At 43.8% G+C, this 20,451-nt stretch overlaps 1 protein-coding gene across 1 annotated transcript in view; it reads left to right on the top strand.

Annotated features, from left to right (window-relative positions):
• Window positions 1-20,004, top strand: part of LOC143299836 (ubiquitin carboxyl-terminal hydrolase 19-like) — a 52,978-nt gene extending 32,974 nt beyond the window's left edge. Inside the window, exons 21-31 of the mRNA XM_076613322.1 lie at window positions 139-506; window positions 2,219-2,286; window positions 3,103-3,202; window positions 6,268-6,411; window positions 7,917-8,017; window positions 11,508-11,547; window positions 13,444-13,519; window positions 14,887-15,036; window positions 16,033-16,196; window positions 16,566-16,821; window positions 17,311-20,004. Coding sequence (XP_076469437.1) covers window positions 139-506; window positions 2,219-2,286; window positions 3,103-3,202; window positions 6,268-6,411; window positions 7,917-8,017; window positions 11,508-11,547; window positions 13,444-13,519; window positions 14,887-15,036; window positions 16,033-16,196; window positions 16,566-16,821; window positions 17,311-17,509 — 1,666 coding nt within the window. The 3' untranslated portion in view covers window positions 17,510-20,004. The remainder of the gene's footprint in view (window positions 1-138; window positions 507-2,218; window positions 2,287-3,102; window positions 3,203-6,267; window positions 6,412-7,916; window positions 8,018-11,507; window positions 11,548-13,443; window positions 13,520-14,886; window positions 15,037-16,032; window positions 16,197-16,565; window positions 16,822-17,310) is intronic.
• The last annotated feature ends 447 nt before the right edge of the window (window positions 20,005-20,451 follow it).

The raw sequence follows: 20,451 nt of genomic DNA, 5'->3' as shown, positions 1-20,451 counted from the left end.
ATGTGGAGGAGGGAAACGACTTCATCGCTCAGTGTAAAACAGAAGTACACAGTAGGTTTCCAACAGAAGAAGAGATAACTGATTATGATACGTGGAGGAAGTAAACCTCTTTGTGTGCCTGTTCAATCCATCCCGCAGGTACTCGGTGGACACCTTCCAACCCCCGGTCAAAGCAGACGCCGCCAACATCCCCGCGGCTACCCCTCCCTCCGCCTCCACCACCCCTGCCACCGCCACCACCACCACCCCCACCCCTCTGAAGACTCCAGCAGGGGGTGCTGGAGGCTCCATGCTGCCCCCTAGTGGCGAGCTCCACCTGCCCTCCCACCCCTCGGGTTCGAACCTGAGCAGCAGCAGCGGCAGCCAGTCGAGTGGCAGCCTGAGCAGCCTGGACTCCATCTCCTCCTGCTCCTCCACCGCCACCCTCACCGCCGACACCTCCCACGCCACCTTCGACGTCGGCCACAGCGGGGGGGAGGAGGATGGGGAGGATGAGGAGGGCAAAGGTCGGTTTTGTGGGTGTGTTGTGTTGCTGCGACGTGTGTTGTTGGGTGTCTTGCAGGGTTGGTTCGTGGAAACCTGCAGAAACATTTCTTGGCAAAGAAAAAAAAATGAATGGATCATTTCAAGAGCTTGAAAAGTCTTTCGAAAAAAAAATATTTTGCCTCTCAGGGTTTGGAAAAGTTTGAAAAAATTTCTGGGACAATATTGATGAACCGTTTTGAGGGCTGGTAGAGTCTTCAAAATTTTTGCCTTTCAGGGTTTGGAAAAGTTTGAAAAATTTCTTGGAAAAAATTAATGAATCATTTGGAGGGCTGGAAAAGTCTTGAGAAAAAAAATTGCCTTTCAGGGTTTGGAAAAATTTTGGAATTTTTATAAAACTCTTGACTATTACCATTCAACAAACAGCTTTTTGCATTTGAAAAGCAAACAAACAATCAAAAGAAAAACTAAAAGTAATGAAAACTGAACATTGATATTGGGATATTTGCCTGGATTATTTTGGCTTCTTGTTTTGTAAAGAAAGACTTAAGTCTGCTTTGAAAAAGGTCTGAAAAAAAGTTTGGAATTTCATTTGGTCACATCTGTGGGTAGCCTGGTCTTGAGGCTTGTGCTGACATTTGTGAAGATGTGGAGTGTTAACAATGATAATGGATACTTATATAGCACACTATCCAGAAATCTGCTCTAGGTGCTTTACAAAAAACACTTTTGTTAACATAAAACATTACATCAGTGTTACATACACACACCAAAATGTGACCACACACACACACACACACACACACACACACACAAGGCATACATACATTTTAACATACATGTTGTATCTAACAGCTACCCTAACACATACGCACACATAGGCAGGCACAAACTTACATAAGCACATGCGCACACAATACACATTCATATACATGCATGTAGTTATGTACACATGTATATGTATACACACACAGTCAAGCACAGCTAACGCTGTTGGTGTCGGCATGCTTATGTGTGTGTGTGTGTGTGACATGTTTCTTTTTTTTTTTTCCTTCTGCTTCTTCAGCTCGTTAGCAGTGAGCAGAATGATAGTCTTTGATATAAGACGACTGCCCCTGTCCTGGGCCCTGTCTTTCCATTGTTCTCTTGCCTCTTTGATGTCTTTCTCTTTGTTTTTCCGTTGCATCTAGGGTTGGTTACACACCCCCCCCCCTCCCCACACACACACCCCATTCCTCCCCCCAGTCTTCAGTATGCATGATACTTGCATAACTTTTTAATGTGGTTTTGTATGTTGGAATGTATATGTAGTTATCTGCATGTGTTATCTTTATAATTGGTGAATATTATGTACATACATGTCAGTACCGGTGTCAGCTGAAAGTCATTGCTGTGCGTAATAGAAGTCTTCAGTTATACATCTTTGAGATACAAAAAAACAACATTGTCATACTTGTATGTCTAGACATATCGCTAAGTATTCTGTTATGTGTGCCTATTTCTTTATGGTTAAGAGTCAGTGAATTAGATAAAGATAGGGTGGTTGTTAGTGTGACCTGTGGTAGGATGACACTTCATACATAGTCTTCTCCTCCGTCTTCTTCATATGTGGGTTGCTACTCCCACGTTCACTCATATGCGGGTTTATATGTGTATGGCTTGTTTTACCCTGCCATGTAGGCAGCCATGCTCCCGTTTGTGGGGGTTGACGTTATACTGAAGATGGCTGTTGCAGAGGCGTGTCGGGACGAACGTGGTGGAGGGGACGTGGACAGTGGCCTGGGGTCTGTCTCTTCATGTCAGGTGAGGCAACCACCTGGGCTTTGTTCTCTGTACTGTAGTGCGTTAGATTTGTGCTTCATTCTCATACATTACAACATTAGGTTTGTGCTTTTAATCTTACACGTTGATGCGTCAGAATGGTTCTCTGATTAATGTGTAGTTATTCTTATACGTTAGTACATAAGAAAAGTTTTATGATTTTTGTGGGTTTTCTCTGACACATTGATATATTAGAATGGTTATTAGATGTGTGCTATGTCCTTGTACGTTACTACATTGGAAAGATTCTGTTATTTGTGCTTATTCTTATACATTGGTACACAAGAAAGATTTATGATTTATGCCCATTCTTACACTTAATACATTAGAATGGTTCTATGCTCATTCTTACACATCAGTACATTAGAAAGGTTCTGTGTTTTGTGCTCAGTCATACACAATACATTAGAAAGGTTCTGTGGTTTGTGTTGTATTCTTAGTGATACATTTAAAAGGTTTTGTGACTTATGCTTTATTCTCTCACATTTACACATATGTAAGGTTGTATTATTTGTGCTTTGTTCATTTAAATGCATTAGGAAGGTTCAGTATATCGCTCACAAGCACATAAAGCGCAAGGGAACAACACAGTGGAGATGTCAACTGAATAAATGGAAGACAGCACAAATTTGCTGCCTTTTTTTTTTTTTTTTTTTTTTTTTTTTTTTTTTTTTTTTTTTTTTTTGCGTGTGCCTATAGCCTTTGTCATAGCTCACAATTTTGAGTGACAGTTGGATGCCGCGGAAGTCTCCAGCGGTCTGTTGAACACAGCTGTGACCAGCGTTCCATGTGTCACAGGCAGGGGGTACGTCCCAAGCCTCCACCAACAGCAGCGCTCAAGGGGACCTGAAGCAGGACGGGGGCCAAGAGAAGGATGGGGGTGGCAGCTACAGTACAGGTAATGTCTTCTCCAGGGACGGGGGAGGGGAGGGGGGCATGGGGGGGTGGGGGGGGGCCTTTCGCATTCTGCTTATGTATTTTTGACTCACTTGTGTAAACAAAGTGAGTCTATGTTCTAACCCGGTGTTCGGTTGTCTCTGTGTCTGTGTCTGTGTGTCCGTGGTAAACTTTAACATTGACATTTTCTGTGCAAATACTTTGTCAGTTGACACCAAATTTGGCATAAAAATAGGAAAAATTCAGTTCTTTCCAGTCATCTTGTTTAAAACAATATTGCACCTCTGGGATGGGCACACAAATAAACAAAGAAGCCTAATTATATGCAAACTGCATTTACTGTTATATTTATATTTTTTGTATTCTCTAAACTTGGCACTTTGACCTCTTATTCTGACACAACAACAAGAGGAGTCGTTATTATCATTTTTTGTTCAAACAGGAACTTCTTTTGCTAAGCATGGAATTTTTATTTATTTTGCAAATGTTTTGGTGCAGATAGTAAAGAAGGGAAATTACTCTGTAATTGATGCTAGTGGACTTAATTTATCACAAGTGAGTCTTGAAGGCCTTGCCTCTCTTGTTTCTCACAGATACTATCAGCTAATCAACTGATATGGAGACTTATGATACCAACATGGATAGGAGTATTTCTGTATTGTACAGATTTTATGTTGGCATTGCACTTTTTTTTTCCCCCCTTTTATTTTACTTTGTTTTGGTATAAGACACACATTTCAGGAAGCAGCTTCTGGACCCTGGTCACTAACTTTTCAGCAATACCGAAGTCAGTTGCTCCCACATCCATGTTACCTGTTACATTGTCATATGTTTCAACAATGGAACAATATTCAGTTTTCTCAGTGAGGCGTCACTATGTTCAGACAAATACCTACACATTACACCACATCTGCTTGGCAGATGCTTGACCAGCAGCATTACCCAGCACGCTAATGCATGCCTTGAGTGCATGCCTAGACATTTGTCTACTTACCTGAATAGATTTCTTCCACAGAATTTTGCCAGAAGACAACCCTTTCGTTGCCAGGGGTTCTTTGTGGCTGCCTTCACCTCTACACTCCATCTCGCTCACTACGATCAGCTTCGGATGCACTCCATTTACGCATACCCAGATTCAAACTCTCGACTGTTGGCCGCCGTTCTTTCTCTGTCTCTGGACCTTGCAGTTGGAATGAACTTCCTCTTTCGCTTCGTCAAGTCTCCACACTCAGCTCTTTCAAGTCTGGCCTTAAAACCCACCTCTTCCCAAAATAGCCTCCCTTCCCTGCCTCTTCCTTGTCTTCAGTTTCTCCAGTTTTAGAGTTATGCGTGCGTGAGAATGACTGGTGCGAAAGCGCTTTGATTTGTCTATGCACAAGATTCAGCGCTATGTAAGTTCCATTATTATTATTATTATTTTTCAGTGCACCAAGTGCATGCTCCACACGGAACCTCAGTGTATGGCCTTTTCCAAATGACTAGACACTCAGTTTCATTTTTCCAGTCAAACCTGGGAGAAAGGGCCAGAGTAGGAATCAGATCCACACCCACACCCTCACTGACTCTGTATTGGCAGACGAGTATCTTAGCCCTTTGAGCCCTGAGTTCCTGAGCAATTTTAACCCTTCTGCCTGAGCTCCTGAGCCCAAATTTGCAAATAATTGGTATTAAACCCTTTGAGCCCTGACCACCGCTTTACCGGTGGCAGGGAAAAATTACATAATGCCCAGCCACCGGTTGAGCGGTGCGTAAACACTTGAAGCGTGCAGTCTCAACCTGGCCCGTCAGGGCAGAAATCAGGGACAAAACTTGCGAGAAAACAACTGTACACAACGCAGCAAGTAATTGATATGCTTGATGATTTATCGGAAGTAGAGTATGACAATGGTTACTCTGATAATGAGGTGGAATTCGAATCGAATGATTTTGCTACAGATAGTGATGTTGAAAATGAATCTGAGCATGCACAATCAGTTGATCAAAGGAGGCGTGTCAGGTTGAGACTCTGCACGGAAATAGATCTTTTTTATCCAAAGCACATGCACAAAACACAGTGAAAAGGCGCGGCAATGATGATACTACGTTCGCTGACGTAAGAATATTACAGTTTTTCTGATTGGCTCTTCAGTATAAGTCAACCAATAGCAAAACACGACACGAGTGTTTACGCACCACTCAACTGGTGGCCAGGCATGATGCCACCCCTCCCCACCACCGGTAAAGCGGTGGTCAGGCATTATGCCACCCCTCCCACCACCGGTAAAGCGGTGGTCAGGCATATGCCACCCCTCCCCACCACCAGTAAAGCGGCGGTCAGGCATTATGCCACCCCTCCCCACCACCGGTAAAGCGGTGGTCAGGCATTATGCCACCCCTCCCCACCACCGGTAAAGCGGTGGTCAGGCATTATGCCACCCCTCCCCACCACCGGTAAAGCGGTGGTCAGGGCTCAAAGGTGTAGCCATTGTGCCACCTTCCTTCCAGCAGGAACATACAATGTCCATTTAATTACACATACTTAACCGTGACCCAACTAGTGCAGACTCCGGCAGGGGTCTGACATTCCTGTCCTGTGCAAACTACTATCCGCCTATGCGGAGAAAAAGAAACTACGGCCAATAACCTCCCGGAAGTAGGTAACCTCCCCTTTGTCCCGCTAGCTAGCACCCTCTTTTTCCGGCAGCCATCATGACTCCTGCTCCTGTGCTCTTCATACGGCTAAGTTTTTTTTCGTAATTTCTGCCTGTCTGTCGATTCTCTGGTGTTCTTGTTTGTTGTCAAATTATGTCTCCAACCAGGTCACATAATTATGTAGCTCGATTGGGGAATCGTGCTAAAATTAAGGCGCACCATTTGCAGGTAACCTTGTATAACGACAACAGCAGAAAGATGTTAATGAATGAATGTAAGATTTGTGGAATGGATGGGTGAATGATGGGGAATTAAAAAATTGTTGGAGAGAAAAAAAAAGGGGAACAAACAATGTAACGCTACATTTTATGCGTTTATGATTGTAATTGACAGAAGAAAAAAAAAAAGAATGTGTTGTTTGGCCGTGTCCATCAGACAGGAGCACGGCCGGCGGCAGCAGCAGCAACGTGCAGAGTGTGGCAGCCAGCATGAGCAGTGACCGCAGCGTGCCGCTCTTCTTCATCAAGCCTGTGGACGCTGAGGGGCGTGGGAGACGGGTGGACCGTCTGGAGGACAGAGGTTAGGGGCAGATTGATTGATGTGGGTACTTATATAGCGCCTATCCTCGAGGAGTTAGAGACCAAGCTCTAAGCGCTTTACAAACACGGGGTCATTTGCACAACAGGCTGCCTACCTGGGTAGAGTCGACTGACGGCTGCCACTGGGCACTCATCATTCGTTTCCTGTGTCATTCAATCAGATTTCAGGCGCGCACACATACACACTCAGACAGACATGTAATATTTTATGTGCATGACCATTATGTTTATTTACCCCACCATGTAGGCAGCCATACTCTGTTTTCAGGGGTGTGTATGCTGGGTATATTCTTGTTTCCATAACCCACTGAACGCTGACAAGGATTACAGGATCTTTAACGTGCGTATTTGATCTTCTGCGTGCGCATACACACAAAGGGGGTTCAGGTACTAGCAGGTCTGCACATATGTTGACCTGGGAGATTGGAAAAATCTCCACCCTTTACCCACCAGGTGCACCAAGATTTGAACCCGGTACCCTCAGATTGAAAGTCCAACGCTTTAACCATGCGGCTGTTGCACCCGTCTGCAGTCCTTGTTGTTGTCGTCCCATGGTTTGAAAGGCACCGTACTGGTGTTGGTGTTGGTGTGTGTGTGTGTGTACACATTTCAGCGTATTATGATGGTTTGTAGTTGAAGACAGAGGTGTGGGGCAGTTGTCTTTAGTCCTTGTTCTCGTCGTCCCATTGTGGGGGTAGTGGTTTGAAAGACACAGCATTACTGTTGGTGTCGGTGTGTGCATGCGTGAGTACACATTTCAGCGTATTCTGATGCTTTGTAGTTAAAGACAGGCGTGTGACAGTTGTCTGTAGTCCTCCTTGTTCTTGTTGTTTCATTGTTGCGGGTAGTGGTTTTAAAAGGCACAGTACTGCTGTTGGTGTGTGTGTGTGTGTGTGTACACATTTCAACATAATTTGATGGCTTGCAGTTAGGCAGAGGTGGGACATTTGTTTGTGGTCCATGTTGTTCTTGTCCCATTGTGGAGACAGTGGTTTGAAAGGTACAGAAAGATACAGTACTGCTCCTGTTGTTGTGTGTGTGTGTGTTTACACATTTCAGTGTGTTTTGATGGTTTGTAGTTGAAGAGGGTAATAGTGATATGAATTGCTGAGGCAGTGTGTGTGTACATTGTTTAGCGTTTCTCATGATATAGTTAATGAAATTGTATCCATATGCACACAGTATCAAGTGGTGATAATAGTGTCTATGATGATAGTGATCTATATACACATAATATCAAATGGTGGTAATAGTATCTATATACACATAGTATCTATAAGCAGCATTGTTTGATCTATATACAAAACGCGGAGTTTTCAGTGTTAGATTGCTGGTAGCAGTATTTTCTGCACAAAGAAGAGAGCCACTAGTGTTTCAGAAATAAACTTACAGTGAGGCTGTATAATGCAGTGAGAGTGCACTGTATGTGGGGATAGCTGAAGAGTGTGCATGTGTGTGTACACAGTGTTGCATGTTGTTTTTCAGGGGACACTGTCCTAGACATGAGCTCCAACAGGCATCTCTCCATGGACTGGCGGAATAACGAGAATCAGCCGTCCTACGTGTTGGTGCAGTCAAAAGAATTGGTACTGCCTCTCTTTTTTGGGGCAACTCTGCCATTCATGCCTCTGTCTTTCTCTTCTTCTTTCTTTTTACTTGCTGAAACTTGTACCCACATACATGCAGTCAGCGGATCTGGCCCCAAGTATCTTTCTGAACTCCTCCATATCTATACCCTGTCTCACCAGCTCCGTTCGTCCTCTGATACTCGACTTCTCAGGATACCTCATGTCAGAAGTAAGACCTATGGACACAGGTCGTTTTCTTTTCAGTCGCCAAAGACATGGAACAAGCTCCCTGATAACATCCGTCCTTCTGATTCCCTCGCACCTTTTAAATCTTGTCTCAAAACTCACCTTTTCCTTCAACAATAAGTTTAATTGTGGCAGGTCCATTTCCTTTACCTTAGCTGTGCCTGACTATATGTGTATACATATGTATGTGTACATAACTACATGCATGTATATGAATGAGTATTGTGTGTGCGTGTGTTTATGTAAGTTTGTGCCTGCCTATGTGTGCGTATGTGTTAGGGTAGCTGTTACATACACATGATGTTAAAATGTATGTATGCAGTGTGTGTGTGTGTGTGTGTGTGTGTGTGTATGTGTAGTCATATTTTGGTGTGTGTGTGTATGTAACATTGATGCAATGTTTTATGTTAACAAAAGCGTTTTGTAAAGCACCTAGAGCAGATTTCTGGATAGTGTGCTATATAAGTATCCATTATTATTATTATTATTATTATACACACACATGCACTCATGCACATAGATGCATGCACACATACTCACAGAATGAGTTGAGTGGTGACATTGTGAATAGAACGTCCACGTTGGAAGCAAGATGTGACAGGCGCAATAGCCAAGTGGTTAAAGCGTTGGACTTTCAATCTGAGGGTCCCGGGTTCGAATCACGGTGACGGCGCCTGGTGGGTAAAGGGTGGAGATTTTTACGATCTCCCAGGTCAACATATGTGCAGACCTGCTAGTGCCTGAACCCCCTTCGTGTGTTAATCCATGCAGAAGATCAAATACGCACGTTAAAGATCCTGTAATCCATGTCAGTGTTCGGTGGGTTATGGAAACAAGAACATACCCAGCATGCACACCCCCGAAAGCGGAGTATGGCTGCCTACATGGCGGGGTAAAAACGGTCATGCACGTAAAAGCCCACTCGTGTACATGCGAGTGAACGTGGGAGTTGCAGCCCACTAATGCAGAAGAAGGAGAAGAAGGAAGCAAGATGTAAAATGTACTTGGAGAATAAAAATTCCAGGTTTTCAGCCCCATTTCTCTGCCCAAGTATGATTGAAATCCTTGGGATTTTATTCAGCTGAGTTTGATTGTCAGTATTTGGCTATGTATCTTGATCAAGTTCATGTGTGGAAGCACTTTTCCAGCTCACACTTTGATGATTTCCAGGCTTCCTCTTCCTTCTGTGAAGACGTTTGATTCAGTGGAAAAGAAAGTCTGCTGAAACTGGTTAATTGTAATTCATTTCTTACTGAAAAAATACACGCAGCCTTGACCAGAGCCGGCCTAACATAATAGTAAAGTACGAACAAATAAGCCATCCATCTCTTTCGTGAAACGCCGTGAATACACTTGATTGAATCAGTTAATTTAGCTGAGTGTCCTCTGCTGTCAAGTTTCAGTTTCAGTAGCTCAAGGAGGCGTCACTGCATTTGGACAAATCCATATATGCTACACCACATCTCCCAAGCAGATGCCTGACCAGCAGCGTAAGCCAATGCGCTTAGTCAGGCCTTGAGAAAAAAAAGGAAAAAAAAGGGGTGAATAAATAATAGATAAATACATTAAAAAAAAGAACTACTACTACTACTAATAATAATAATATGTATAAGGCGCAGAAACTTGATGAAGTCAACTGTCAAGGAGACTTAGCAGCATGAGACGCAAGGACTGAATGGCAGGGTTGTTAGCAACATGAGACGCACGGACTGAATGGCAGGGTTGTTAGCTTGAGACGCACGGACTGAATGGCAGGGTTGTTAGCAACATGAGACGCACGGACTGAATGGCAGGGTTGTTAGCTTGAGACGCACGGACTGAATGGCAGGGTTGTTAGCAGCTTTTGACGCAAGGACTGAATGGCAGGGTTGTTAGCAGCTTTTGACGCAAGGACTGAATGGCAGGGTTGTTAGCAGCTTGAGATACAAGGACTGAATGGCAGGGTTGTTAGCAGTATCAGATGCAAGGACTGCATGGCAGGGTTGTTAGCAACATGAGACGCAAGGACTGCATGGCAGGGTTGTTAGCAACATGAGACGCAAGGACTGCATGGCAGGGTTGTTAGCAACATGAGACGCAAGGACTGAATGGCAGGGTTGTTAGCAACATGAGACGCAAGGACTGAATGGCAGGGTTGTTAGCAGCATGAGACGCATGGACTGAATGGCAGGGTTGTTAGCAACATGAGACGCAAGGACTGCATGGCAGGGTTGTTAGCAACATGAGATGCAAGGACTGAATGGCAGGGTTGTTAAATTGAGACGCAAGGACTGCATGGCAGGGTTGTTAGCAACATGAGACGCAAGGACTGAATGGCAGGGTTGTTAGCAACATGAGACGCAAGGACTGAATGGCAGGGTTGTTAGCAACATGAGACGCAAGGACTGAATGGCAGGGTTGTTAGCAACATGAGACGCAAGGACTGAATGGCAGGGTTGTTAGCAACATGAGACGCAAGGACTGAATGGCAGGGTTGTTAGCAACATGAGACGCAAGGACTGAATGGCAGGGTTGTTAGCAACATGAGACGCAAGGACTGCATGGCAGGGTTGTTAGCAACATGAGATGCAAGGACTGAATGGCAGGGTTGTTAGCAGCATGAGACGCATGGACTGAATGGCAGGGTTGTTAGCAACATGAGACGCATGGACTGAATGGCAGGGTTGTTAGCAGCTTTTGACACAAGGACTGAATGGCAGGGTTGTTAGCAGCTTTTGACACAAGGACTGAATGGCAGGGTTGTTAGCAGCTTTTGACACAAGGACTGAATGGCAGGGTTGTTAGCAGCTTCAGACACAAGGACTGAATGGCAGGGTTGTTAGCAGCTTGAGATGCAAGGACTGAATGGCAGGGTTGTTAGCAGCATGAGACACAAGGACTGCATGGCAGGTTTTTTTCTGGAGTTGTTGTGAATTGTCTAGGGAGTCTGTGCCCCACACAAACAGGATGTGGACAGTCTTGTGTTGTTCAGTTTGGGTGTGGAGACACCATTTTCACCAGCTGCACAGTGCACTGTATTTTGGGTGGGAAAAAATAATCTGCTAGCATATGTTCTTCATGTGTATGTATCTGTGTGTGTGTGTGTGTGAGAGAGAGAGAGAGAGCATGTATTCTTCGTGTATATGTATCTGTGAGTGAGTGTGTGCATGAGCATGTATTCTTCATGTGTCATGTATCTGTGTGTGTTGTTTTTTTGTGTGTGTGTGTGAGAGACATTAGTGAGAACGTTGACTTATGAGCAGAATAATGTGTTGTGTGGCAGGAGGCAGAGGAGGATGACAGCATGAAGACCCCACGGTTCAGTAAGGAAACTTTTCCCCCTTCTCTTTTAACATTAACTCATTGAAGCCTGCGCGGCGGCCAAGCACAGTGCGCTCAGGCTTTGAAATTTGTTTTATTCGAATGGTTTCCATGAAGCTTCACACGTGTGCATGAACCAAAAGCGAAGGGAACTAACTTGTATAGTATTTCCTGCCATGTTGAACTAACTTCTATAGTATTTCCTGCCATGTTGAACTAACTTCTATAGTATTTCCTGCCATGTTGAACAAACTTGTATAGTATTTCCTGCCATGTTGATGGCTGATTTCAGTGTACTTTCTGCGTTTTTCCGTATCACTATGATGGGAAACCCTGCTGAGGCTGTAAATTCCCTGGGGTTGAATGGGTTAAATTCTTTTCTTTTTTTTCTTTTTTTTCTTCTTTTTTTTGTGCTGCCCCATCATCTGCACCATTTCAGTGGCAATACTCCCATGCTGCTCATTTAGGTTACCCCATACACGGCTAAACCCGGGTTCGTCCGTCACAGTTCCTGCGTCGCCAGTCGGCATGGAACCATCGATGTTAGGTCGCCAGGAGTCCACACACCAGAGGAGGAATGGGTTAAATGTTATTCAGTGATGTGAAAAAGAAAAGAAAAAAAAATTTTTTTCAGAAAAAAACAAGGTTCGAGCACGTAACAAGAAGTTACTGGCTGGCTTTATCGATTAGTTTCCTTATGTATTGGGTTTTTTTTTTTTATTTCTCTGAACTGATTTGGAAGATGTTGAGAGTACCATAATTCATGCTGTTCGTGGCCTAATTTACTGCTAATTGAGTGATTATAAATATGATTTTTGTTTGTTTGTTTGTTTCAAGCTTGAGGACAACAAAAAATGTAAACTTGGCGGTTGTTTTGTGATGTCCCCCCCGTTACACCTGTTTGCAAGGAACATGCTTGTTGTAGAGGGCGAGGAACATCTCCCTTTATTTATTTATTCTGTGAAATCATCCAGCTTGTTCAAGTAAAAACTTTATGCTTTCCAAGTTGATGCCAGTGTGCTTTTACATATATGCACATGCTATTACACGTACACCTGTTAACGACAAATAAGCATCACACACACACACACACACACACACACATTATGTGATGTTTTCATCATGAACATACACAAGAACACACATCCTCTCTCTCTCTCTCTCTCTCTCTCTCTCTCTCTCTCTCTCTCTCTCTCTCTCTCTCACCCACATAAGCAGAATGTGGACAGTTGTCAAAATGGCTGTAAACACTTTTGACAATAAATCATCATCATCGTCATTTTCTCTCTCCCCTCTTCTCTCCCTTTATCTTGCTCTCTCTCTCTCTCTCTCTCTCTCTCTCTCTCTCTCTCTCTCTCTCTCCAAAACTCGAGTGTGTGTGCATATGGGAGATAACATTTGCATATATTTATATTTTGCGTTTTCTTTTTGTTGCAAAATATGGTGTCCTTATAGTTCACAACCCCTTCAAATGGGGTTTTGGTCTTACTGAATAAAATTCTGATTCTGATTCTGGTTCTGATTCCTCTCTCTCTCTCTCTCTCTCTCTCTCTCTCTCTCTCTCTCTCTCTCTCTGTCTCTCACTCTCTCTCTGTCTCTCTCTCTCTCTCTCTCTTCTCTCTCACTCTCTCTCACTCTCTTCTCTCTCTCTCTCTTCTCTCCTTCTCTCTCTCTCTTCTCTCTCTCTCTTCTCTCTCTCTCACTCTCTCTCTTCTCTCTCTCTCTCTCCTCTCTCTCTCTTCTCTCTCTCTCTCTCTTCTCTCTCACTATCTGTGCAGTCCAAAAGTTTTTTTTATTGAAAACTGAAACAGAAACTGAATCCGTCCCAGTAGTGTGTATTGACGTTGAATTGTTGTGAGTGACCTTTTGAATTAACATGATTTCATTGACTCCTACAGTGAGCGAGACCCTCACCTTGCAGCAGTGCTTGGACCTTTATCACGCCCCTGAAATCCTGAGTGAAAGGAATGCCTGGTATGTTGTGTGTTTGTGGTTTTTTTTGTATGTGCATGCTTGTGTCTTTATGTGGTGTGTGTGCGTGTGTGTGTGTGTGTGTGTGGCATGTGTTTCCTTGTCTGTGTGTTTGTGTGCACGCTTGTCGTTTTTTGTGTTGTGTGTGTTTGTGTGGTATGTTCTTACCTGTTTGTGGGTGGGTGTGCATTTTATGTGCATGCTTGTGTTTTTTGTGTGGAATGTGTGTGTGGTGTGTGTTTGTGTGCGTGCTTGGGTTTTTGTTGTGTGGTGTGTGTGTGTTTTGCGTGTATGTGTGTGTGCTTGTATTTGTGTGTGTGTGTGTGCTGTGCATGTGTTTGGTGAATGTGAAGTGTCTATGGCAACAACAGTACAGACCCAGAAAAAGGAAGTGTTTGTTATTTTATCAGGAGGTGCCATACACCCAGTGATTAGGGTTTGAAGCCCCGTTTTCCGTATGGTGTTTTGTCCTTGGGGAAGGGCACTTGACTCTGCTTTACCTCACTCCTCCCGCGTGTAAACTGGGTACCTTACTTCAGTTGAGAAAGGGTTGAACGGGCAGAAGGAGAGGATTGGGCCCCTCGCTCCAGTGCCGAACCCAGGACCTGATGGGTACGAATCCACCACCCTGACAGCCTAAATTGGCTGTGGGATCGTTAAATGTTTTCAACCACTGGAGAGTTCCGTGTTTACATGACTTACAGAGGCACGTCACATGATCTGTATTTCAAAAAAGATTGGCTCTCCAAATTTGCGAGCAACGAAGGTGATTGAGAGGCAGAATTTGTAAAACAGCAGGCTTCTGTTTTTCTTCAACTTTTTGCTTCATACTGTGTGTTTTTTTGTCGTGCATACTATGGCACTTCATTGTACAGAGTTTGGTTGTAGCAGTGAGGCTGTCAGCTGAAGAATTGGAGAACACCACATACTTGCTTTTGCTTTCGTCTAAATCAATCGCCAGGGCATTGCTCGTGATGTCGAGTTAAAAGTTAGACGCGCATGCGCAAGATCCAAGACGGCCGCGGAACTCTGCAGCAGTGTGTTGTCTGTGTGTGCAGCAGTGTGTTGTCTGTGTGTGCAGCAGTGTGTTGTCTGTGTGTGCAGGACCTGTGACATGATGGCCGCAGAACTCTGCAGCAGTGTGTTGTCTGTGTGTGCAGCAGTGTGTTGTCTGTGTGTGCAGCAGTGTGTTGTCTGTGTGTGCAGCAGTGTGTTGTCTGTGTGTGCAGGACCTGTGACATGATGGCCGCAGAACTCTGCAGCAGTGTGTTGTCTGTGTGTGCAGCAGTGTGTTGTCTGTGTGTGGAACTCTGCAGCAGTGTGTTGTCTGTGTGTGGAACTCTGCAGCAGTGTGTTGTCTGTGTGTGCAGGACCTGTGACAAGTGCAAGCGCAAACAGGAGGCCCTGAAGCAGTGCTTCCTGTGGAAGATCCCCCACATCTGTATCATCCAGCTCAAGCGCTTCACCAGCTTTGACGTTTTCAACAGGAAGATTGACACCAAAGTGGACTTTCCCATCAGGTAGGGGTGGGTGGGGTTGGTTGGTTGGTTGGTTGGTTTTTGCGCGCAAGTCTGCTACTTCTCCCCATGTTCGAGGAAGGAAAGAAAGATGGGCCATGTAAAAACTTTTTTTTTATCTGAAGAAAGTATATTAAAATACTTTGTTCAATTTTTTTCATCAAGTGTTCTGTAGTCAAGAAAGGGGTAATTTATTCTTGCTGTGTGTAATTTAGGTTTGTTAGTGCTCCTATTCACCTTCTGAACACACTCACAAATGACACACCCACGCACACACTCTCTCTCTGGTAGTATGCCCTCCTTCTCTTACCCTCTGCTGTTGGTAACTCCTACTTCAAACGAATGAATAAAGACAGAAAGAAAAGATGGAATCTGAAAAGACAGAAACCAACCCTGCAGGATGGAGTTCTTTATGAAGGAGGCAGGATTTTCAGCTGTCATCCTCTGTGTAGGTTTGCATGCAAAATGTCCTCTTAAATACAGGGACTTGGCCTCATTGACAGACGGGCGCAAAAGCCGAATGGTTAAAGCGTTGGACTTTCAATCTGAGGGTCCCGGGTTCGAATCTCGGTGACGGCGCCTGGTGGGTAAAGGGTGGAGATTTTTACGATCTCCCAGGTCAACATATGTGCAGACCTGCTAGTGCCTGAACCCCCTTCGTGTGTATACGCAAGCAGAAGATTAAAATGCGCACGTTAAAGATCCTGTAATCCATGTCAGCGTTCGGTGGGTTATGGAAACAAGTACATACCCAGCATGCACACCCCCGAAAGCGGAGTATGGCTGCCTACATGGCGGGGTAAAAACAGTCATACACGTAAAAGCCCACTCGTGTATATACGAGTGAACGTGGGAGTTGCAGCCCACGAACAAAGAAGAAGAAGACCTCATTGACAGACCTCATCTAGTTTTGGCAGTTTAGCTACAAACATGAATTAACAAATAGTTGCAGTGTTCAGAGATGGCGCTTTCATTTGTTTGAACTGTGGCGCATTTCAGAGGGTTGGATCTGACACCGTACAAGTACCACCATGACCCCAACGACCCCCCTGCCCTCTATGACCTGTATGGGGTCATCAACCACATCGGCAGCACGCTTGGAGGTCACTACACATGTCGGGCTCGCTGTGCCGATCTCAACTCTCCCTTCCAAAATGAAGTTGGTGAGTGGATGATTTGATTGGTGATGAAAAGAGTTTGGGATTGTTGTCCATTGCATGGTTAAAGTTGGTTGTAAAGCGTGGAAAATTCTAAATAAGGCATTAAAAAAGAACAATCAATCAAAAACACAATAACAAAAAGTGGTGAAAATTAAACATCAGTACCTGGATATCCTCTTATCTCTTTTGTCAGCGGTGCAGCAAACAATTTTTTTTTTTTTTTTTTTTCAGTTTATCTTTGTGTTTGGTATGGAAAGAATTTCAGTCTGGAAAAGGTCTGGAAAAATGGATGGCATTTTGTTTGAGCACATCTGTGGGATCAGTTGATGTGTGCTGATTGTTTAGTGCCCTCTATGCCCCTACCTTTCTCAGAGTGGCGTCTGTTTGACGACTGGCAAGTGTACCCGGTGAACAACGAGAAGAGCGTGGTGGACCAGAACGCCTACGTTCTCTTCTACCGCCGTCGTCAGCCCTTCGTGCCTCCCCCTGTCGTTCAGCGCATCGCAGCACCGGACGTGGAACAACAGGCGAAGACGGAAAAAGACGTCACGATCAAGGAGAAGAGTGAGGAGGAGTCGTCCAAAGAGAAAGAGAGGAAAGACGGGCAGGCGTTTGTGAATCTGAAAGGGTGAGTTCAGTTTGCATGGTCTTTGCTAAGAGGGTTTTTTTTGTTTGGGGGTTTTGGGGTGGGGTTTTGTTGTTGTTGTTTGTTTTATTTTTAAGAAGTTCCTGTCTTTTTTTCTGTAATGGCAGTTGAGAATATTAGTGGTATTTTTCTTCGGTTGTGGATTGTGACTCCCACATTCACTCATTAAATGCATGAATGGGCTTTTTACATGTATGATCGTTTTTACCCGTGCTGCGTAGGCCTTCATACTTCGTTTTCGAGGAGGATTAGTGGTATTCAGCATTGTTTTTTTTTGTGGAGGGGGGGTTAGTGGTATTCAGGATTGTTTTTCAAGGGAGTTAGTGGTATTCAGATTTTTTTTGGAGGAGGGGGGTGAGGGAAGGATGCGGGGGCTGGGGGGACGGGGGTAGTGGTATTCAGGATTGTTTTTCTTCATCCCTTGTCCCCAGACACAGCTTGGTAATGGAGCATGATGTTTGCCTGGGGCAGGGACGGTGTGGAGAGAGACGGGGATGAAGTGGAGGAGGAGGAGAAGCAGGATCCGGAGAAAGGAGAGGAGGAAGACGGTGACCGGCACAGCGGCGGGGAGGATGAGGGTGAGGGAGGGGGTCTGGTGATTGACATGGAGGCCAGCCACCACCAGGAACACCAGCCCCTGGGCTACACCGACATGGACGCTGTGGATTGAGCACACCCCCCACTCCCACCTCTGTCTCAGGGACACATCTGCTGATCAGGGTACTGGCGGGGGGTGTGGATGGGTAGAGGGTGTTGGGAAGCTTAATGGCTGGGTTGGAGTTCAGGGCTGGGTAGGCGGTTGGTTGTGAGATGAGTGTGAAGAATGGATGCACCAACCGGGAAAGTGTACATCACCAAGCTGTACATTTTCTTGCTGTACTTTGAAGGAGCTTGGGTGAGAGTGTGACAGCAGTGCTCTGGGTCAGATCTGTCTGGTGTATTTTTCACATCCACCAGTTTTGCATGTTTTGCGTTGTGTGTCTGTGACTGTGCGTGTGTGTGTGTGTGTCTGCATGGTAGAAGCTGGATTTCAGGGCCTTTGGCAGCCATGTGGTAGCAGCAGTCAGTGTGAAGGAAGAAAAATCTCACTGTCAGAAGAAATCACACGCTGTTGCTATGCTCACTATTGTTCATACTTGTTGAGTTAGCATGTGAAAAAAAATCGGTAAGGAGGGAGATTTGGGAAAGACCTTGGGCCTGTGATATTAGGATTATTTTGTCTGATGTTTTGTCCCGAGGTAATTGTTTTGAAGACCGAGGTTGTTGCAAAAATTTTTAAGTACGAAAAGTTAAGACATAAAGCAAACCTCAGTTAACAGGATCTGATCATCATGAGGGCTGTAATTTCTTCTTCCGCATTCACAGGCTGTAATTCGGACATTCACTACTTTCTATAAGTTGACTTTTACATACGTGTCTGATCTTGTGTATGTATGTACACAAGAAGGGACAACAGGTGTGCGCATAGATCAGAAGAAGCTGACTCCACCGTGAACCTAGCAGACACCCGTAATAGAATTGAACTCGGGGCCCTCTGATTGCAAGTCTGACCATTGGGCTGTTGTGCCTGTCACACAGTATTATCTACAAAAGCTTGTACAGTGCAGAAGACAGGAATGAACGCTCCTGGTATTTCTTTCATGGTTCAAGTTGATACAAATTGCGATCAACAGGTTTGTGAAAGTTCTGCAAAAGTGTGGGGGCGGGGTGGGAAATAGGGTCACTCTTAACTCACTCAGTACGGCCAGTCCTCTCTTCTCCTCTACACAGACCCCTCGGACGTCCAGTGGGTGTCTGAATGACCCAACCTTTAGCTTCCGTCGTCAGAATTGTGGTATTTGTCAACATTCATGTCTTCAGTATAACAGCCTTCCGCTTGCAATATTTTGATGATGGTAATTGGGGTGAAACGCTGTTAACGTCGTCTCTTTCGCCGTTTGTATGGAAAGAGTTAAAACGTGACATGAAACATGTGCTTGTTAATGCTTTATGGTGGGAGTGAGCTGAGAAATGTGAACACTTTGGTGGAGATGGAAAATAAGCTGGGGCAGATCTGACTATGAGCGAGTAATGATTTGGGTCAGGTGTTGTGGAACAGGTATTGGAGAGAGAGAGAGAACGAGTGAGTGCTGAAAAAGAAGAGGAGGGAATCATTACCTTCATTTACAAAGCTATTTTGTGATATTTGATAATATCATCCAGTGTTTGTAAATTGTGACTCGTTAAGTGTGTGCTGGTAGTTTTTTTTTGTTTGTTTGTTTGTTTTGTTTTGGTTTTTTTGTTTGGTTTGTGTGTGTGTGTCTGTTTGAAATATGGTGTGAGGTAATACTGATAGTATTGATTTCTTAGATTTTTAGTACCTATATTTATTAGGTGTGTCTCATTTTAAACTGAATTTTAAAAGTGTTTTCATTATCTCGCTTGTTTCTGATCATCACTGCTTATTTATGTAAGACATGGTAGGGATAAAGATACACCAATGAAGACTCCTTGGGGAAAGGTTGAATGAATATTCAAAACGAAAATGTGATGATACACACTTTCTCAGTTTCACACATGAATTGTGTGTACACCAATGAAGACTTCTTGGGAAAAGGTTGAATGAATATTCAAAAAGAAAATGAATTGTGTGGTGGTCATTTGTGAGAGACAAAATTAAAGAAATAATGAAAAATCAGTTGAAGATAATTCTGTGTTTGGTAACTGTATTAAAAAGCTTGATGCATTTAAAACATGCACTATGCTAATCAGTTCAGTCCCAACCATTCTCAACCACACAGTTTTGCTCGTGAAGTAATTGTGCTTTTTTTTTTTTCAATGGATTTTAACTAATGTAAACTTGCACTATTGAAAGAACAAATATTGTACAAATGATGTACTTGTGTTGCATATTAACTTGTGACAGCTGTTAAATAACAAATTCCCCTTACCTACCAGGTAATCCTTCGACGTTTAACCACTTTTTTTTTTTCTTTCTCTGTTCTTTGCTGCATATGAAATTTTAAAAATCAGTATTCAGTCTTTCTTTTTTTTTTCTTTTTTTTTTTTTACATGTGTAAATATACACAGCCGCTTCTTTCACATCAGAACTACAAATGGTTGATTGCCTAATTTTTCACAATAAAATTGTTGTCTAAAAAAAAAAATTTTCTTAGGTTTGTGAGTGTGTATGTGTGGGGTTTTTTGTTGTTTTTTTTTTTGGGGGGGCTGGGGGGGGGGGGTGGTTCATTGTTGTTTTTTTCCATTTCCAGTTTACTTTTCATTCAGTTTGCAGTTCAGATTATTTTGTTTTTGTTCAGTTTGCTGTACATAATACCTCAGATGTCAACTTTAATGTTGAAATCCTTGACAACGATTCATTTGACTGAACATGATTTCTTCAATGATTGGTTTTGGTTTGTATTTTGAAGTTTTATTTGTTGTTTTTTTGTTTTGTTTTTTACCATTTTCTGTGAAGTGTTGGGTTTTTTTGAGGGGGTGTGGGGAGGGTTGAACATTTTCCATGAACTTGAAGTAAAAAGTGTTTTTGCACACGTGGAGTTGATGGGACAATGTTGGGGTGTGGTAGTCTCAAGGTTCAGCACAAAAGATCTCAAACCCTTCATATCAGGA

The sequence above is a fragment of the Babylonia areolata genome, chromosome 25 (assembly GCF_041734735.1).
Source record: "Babylonia areolata isolate BAREFJ2019XMU chromosome 25, ASM4173473v1, whole genome shotgun sequence".
NCBI classification, from domain to species: Eukaryota; Metazoa; Mollusca; class Gastropoda; order Neogastropoda; family Buccinidae; genus Babylonia; species Babylonia areolata.
Note: the sequence above shows the minus strand (reverse complement) of the source record. Positions and strands in the feature narration are given on the sequence as shown.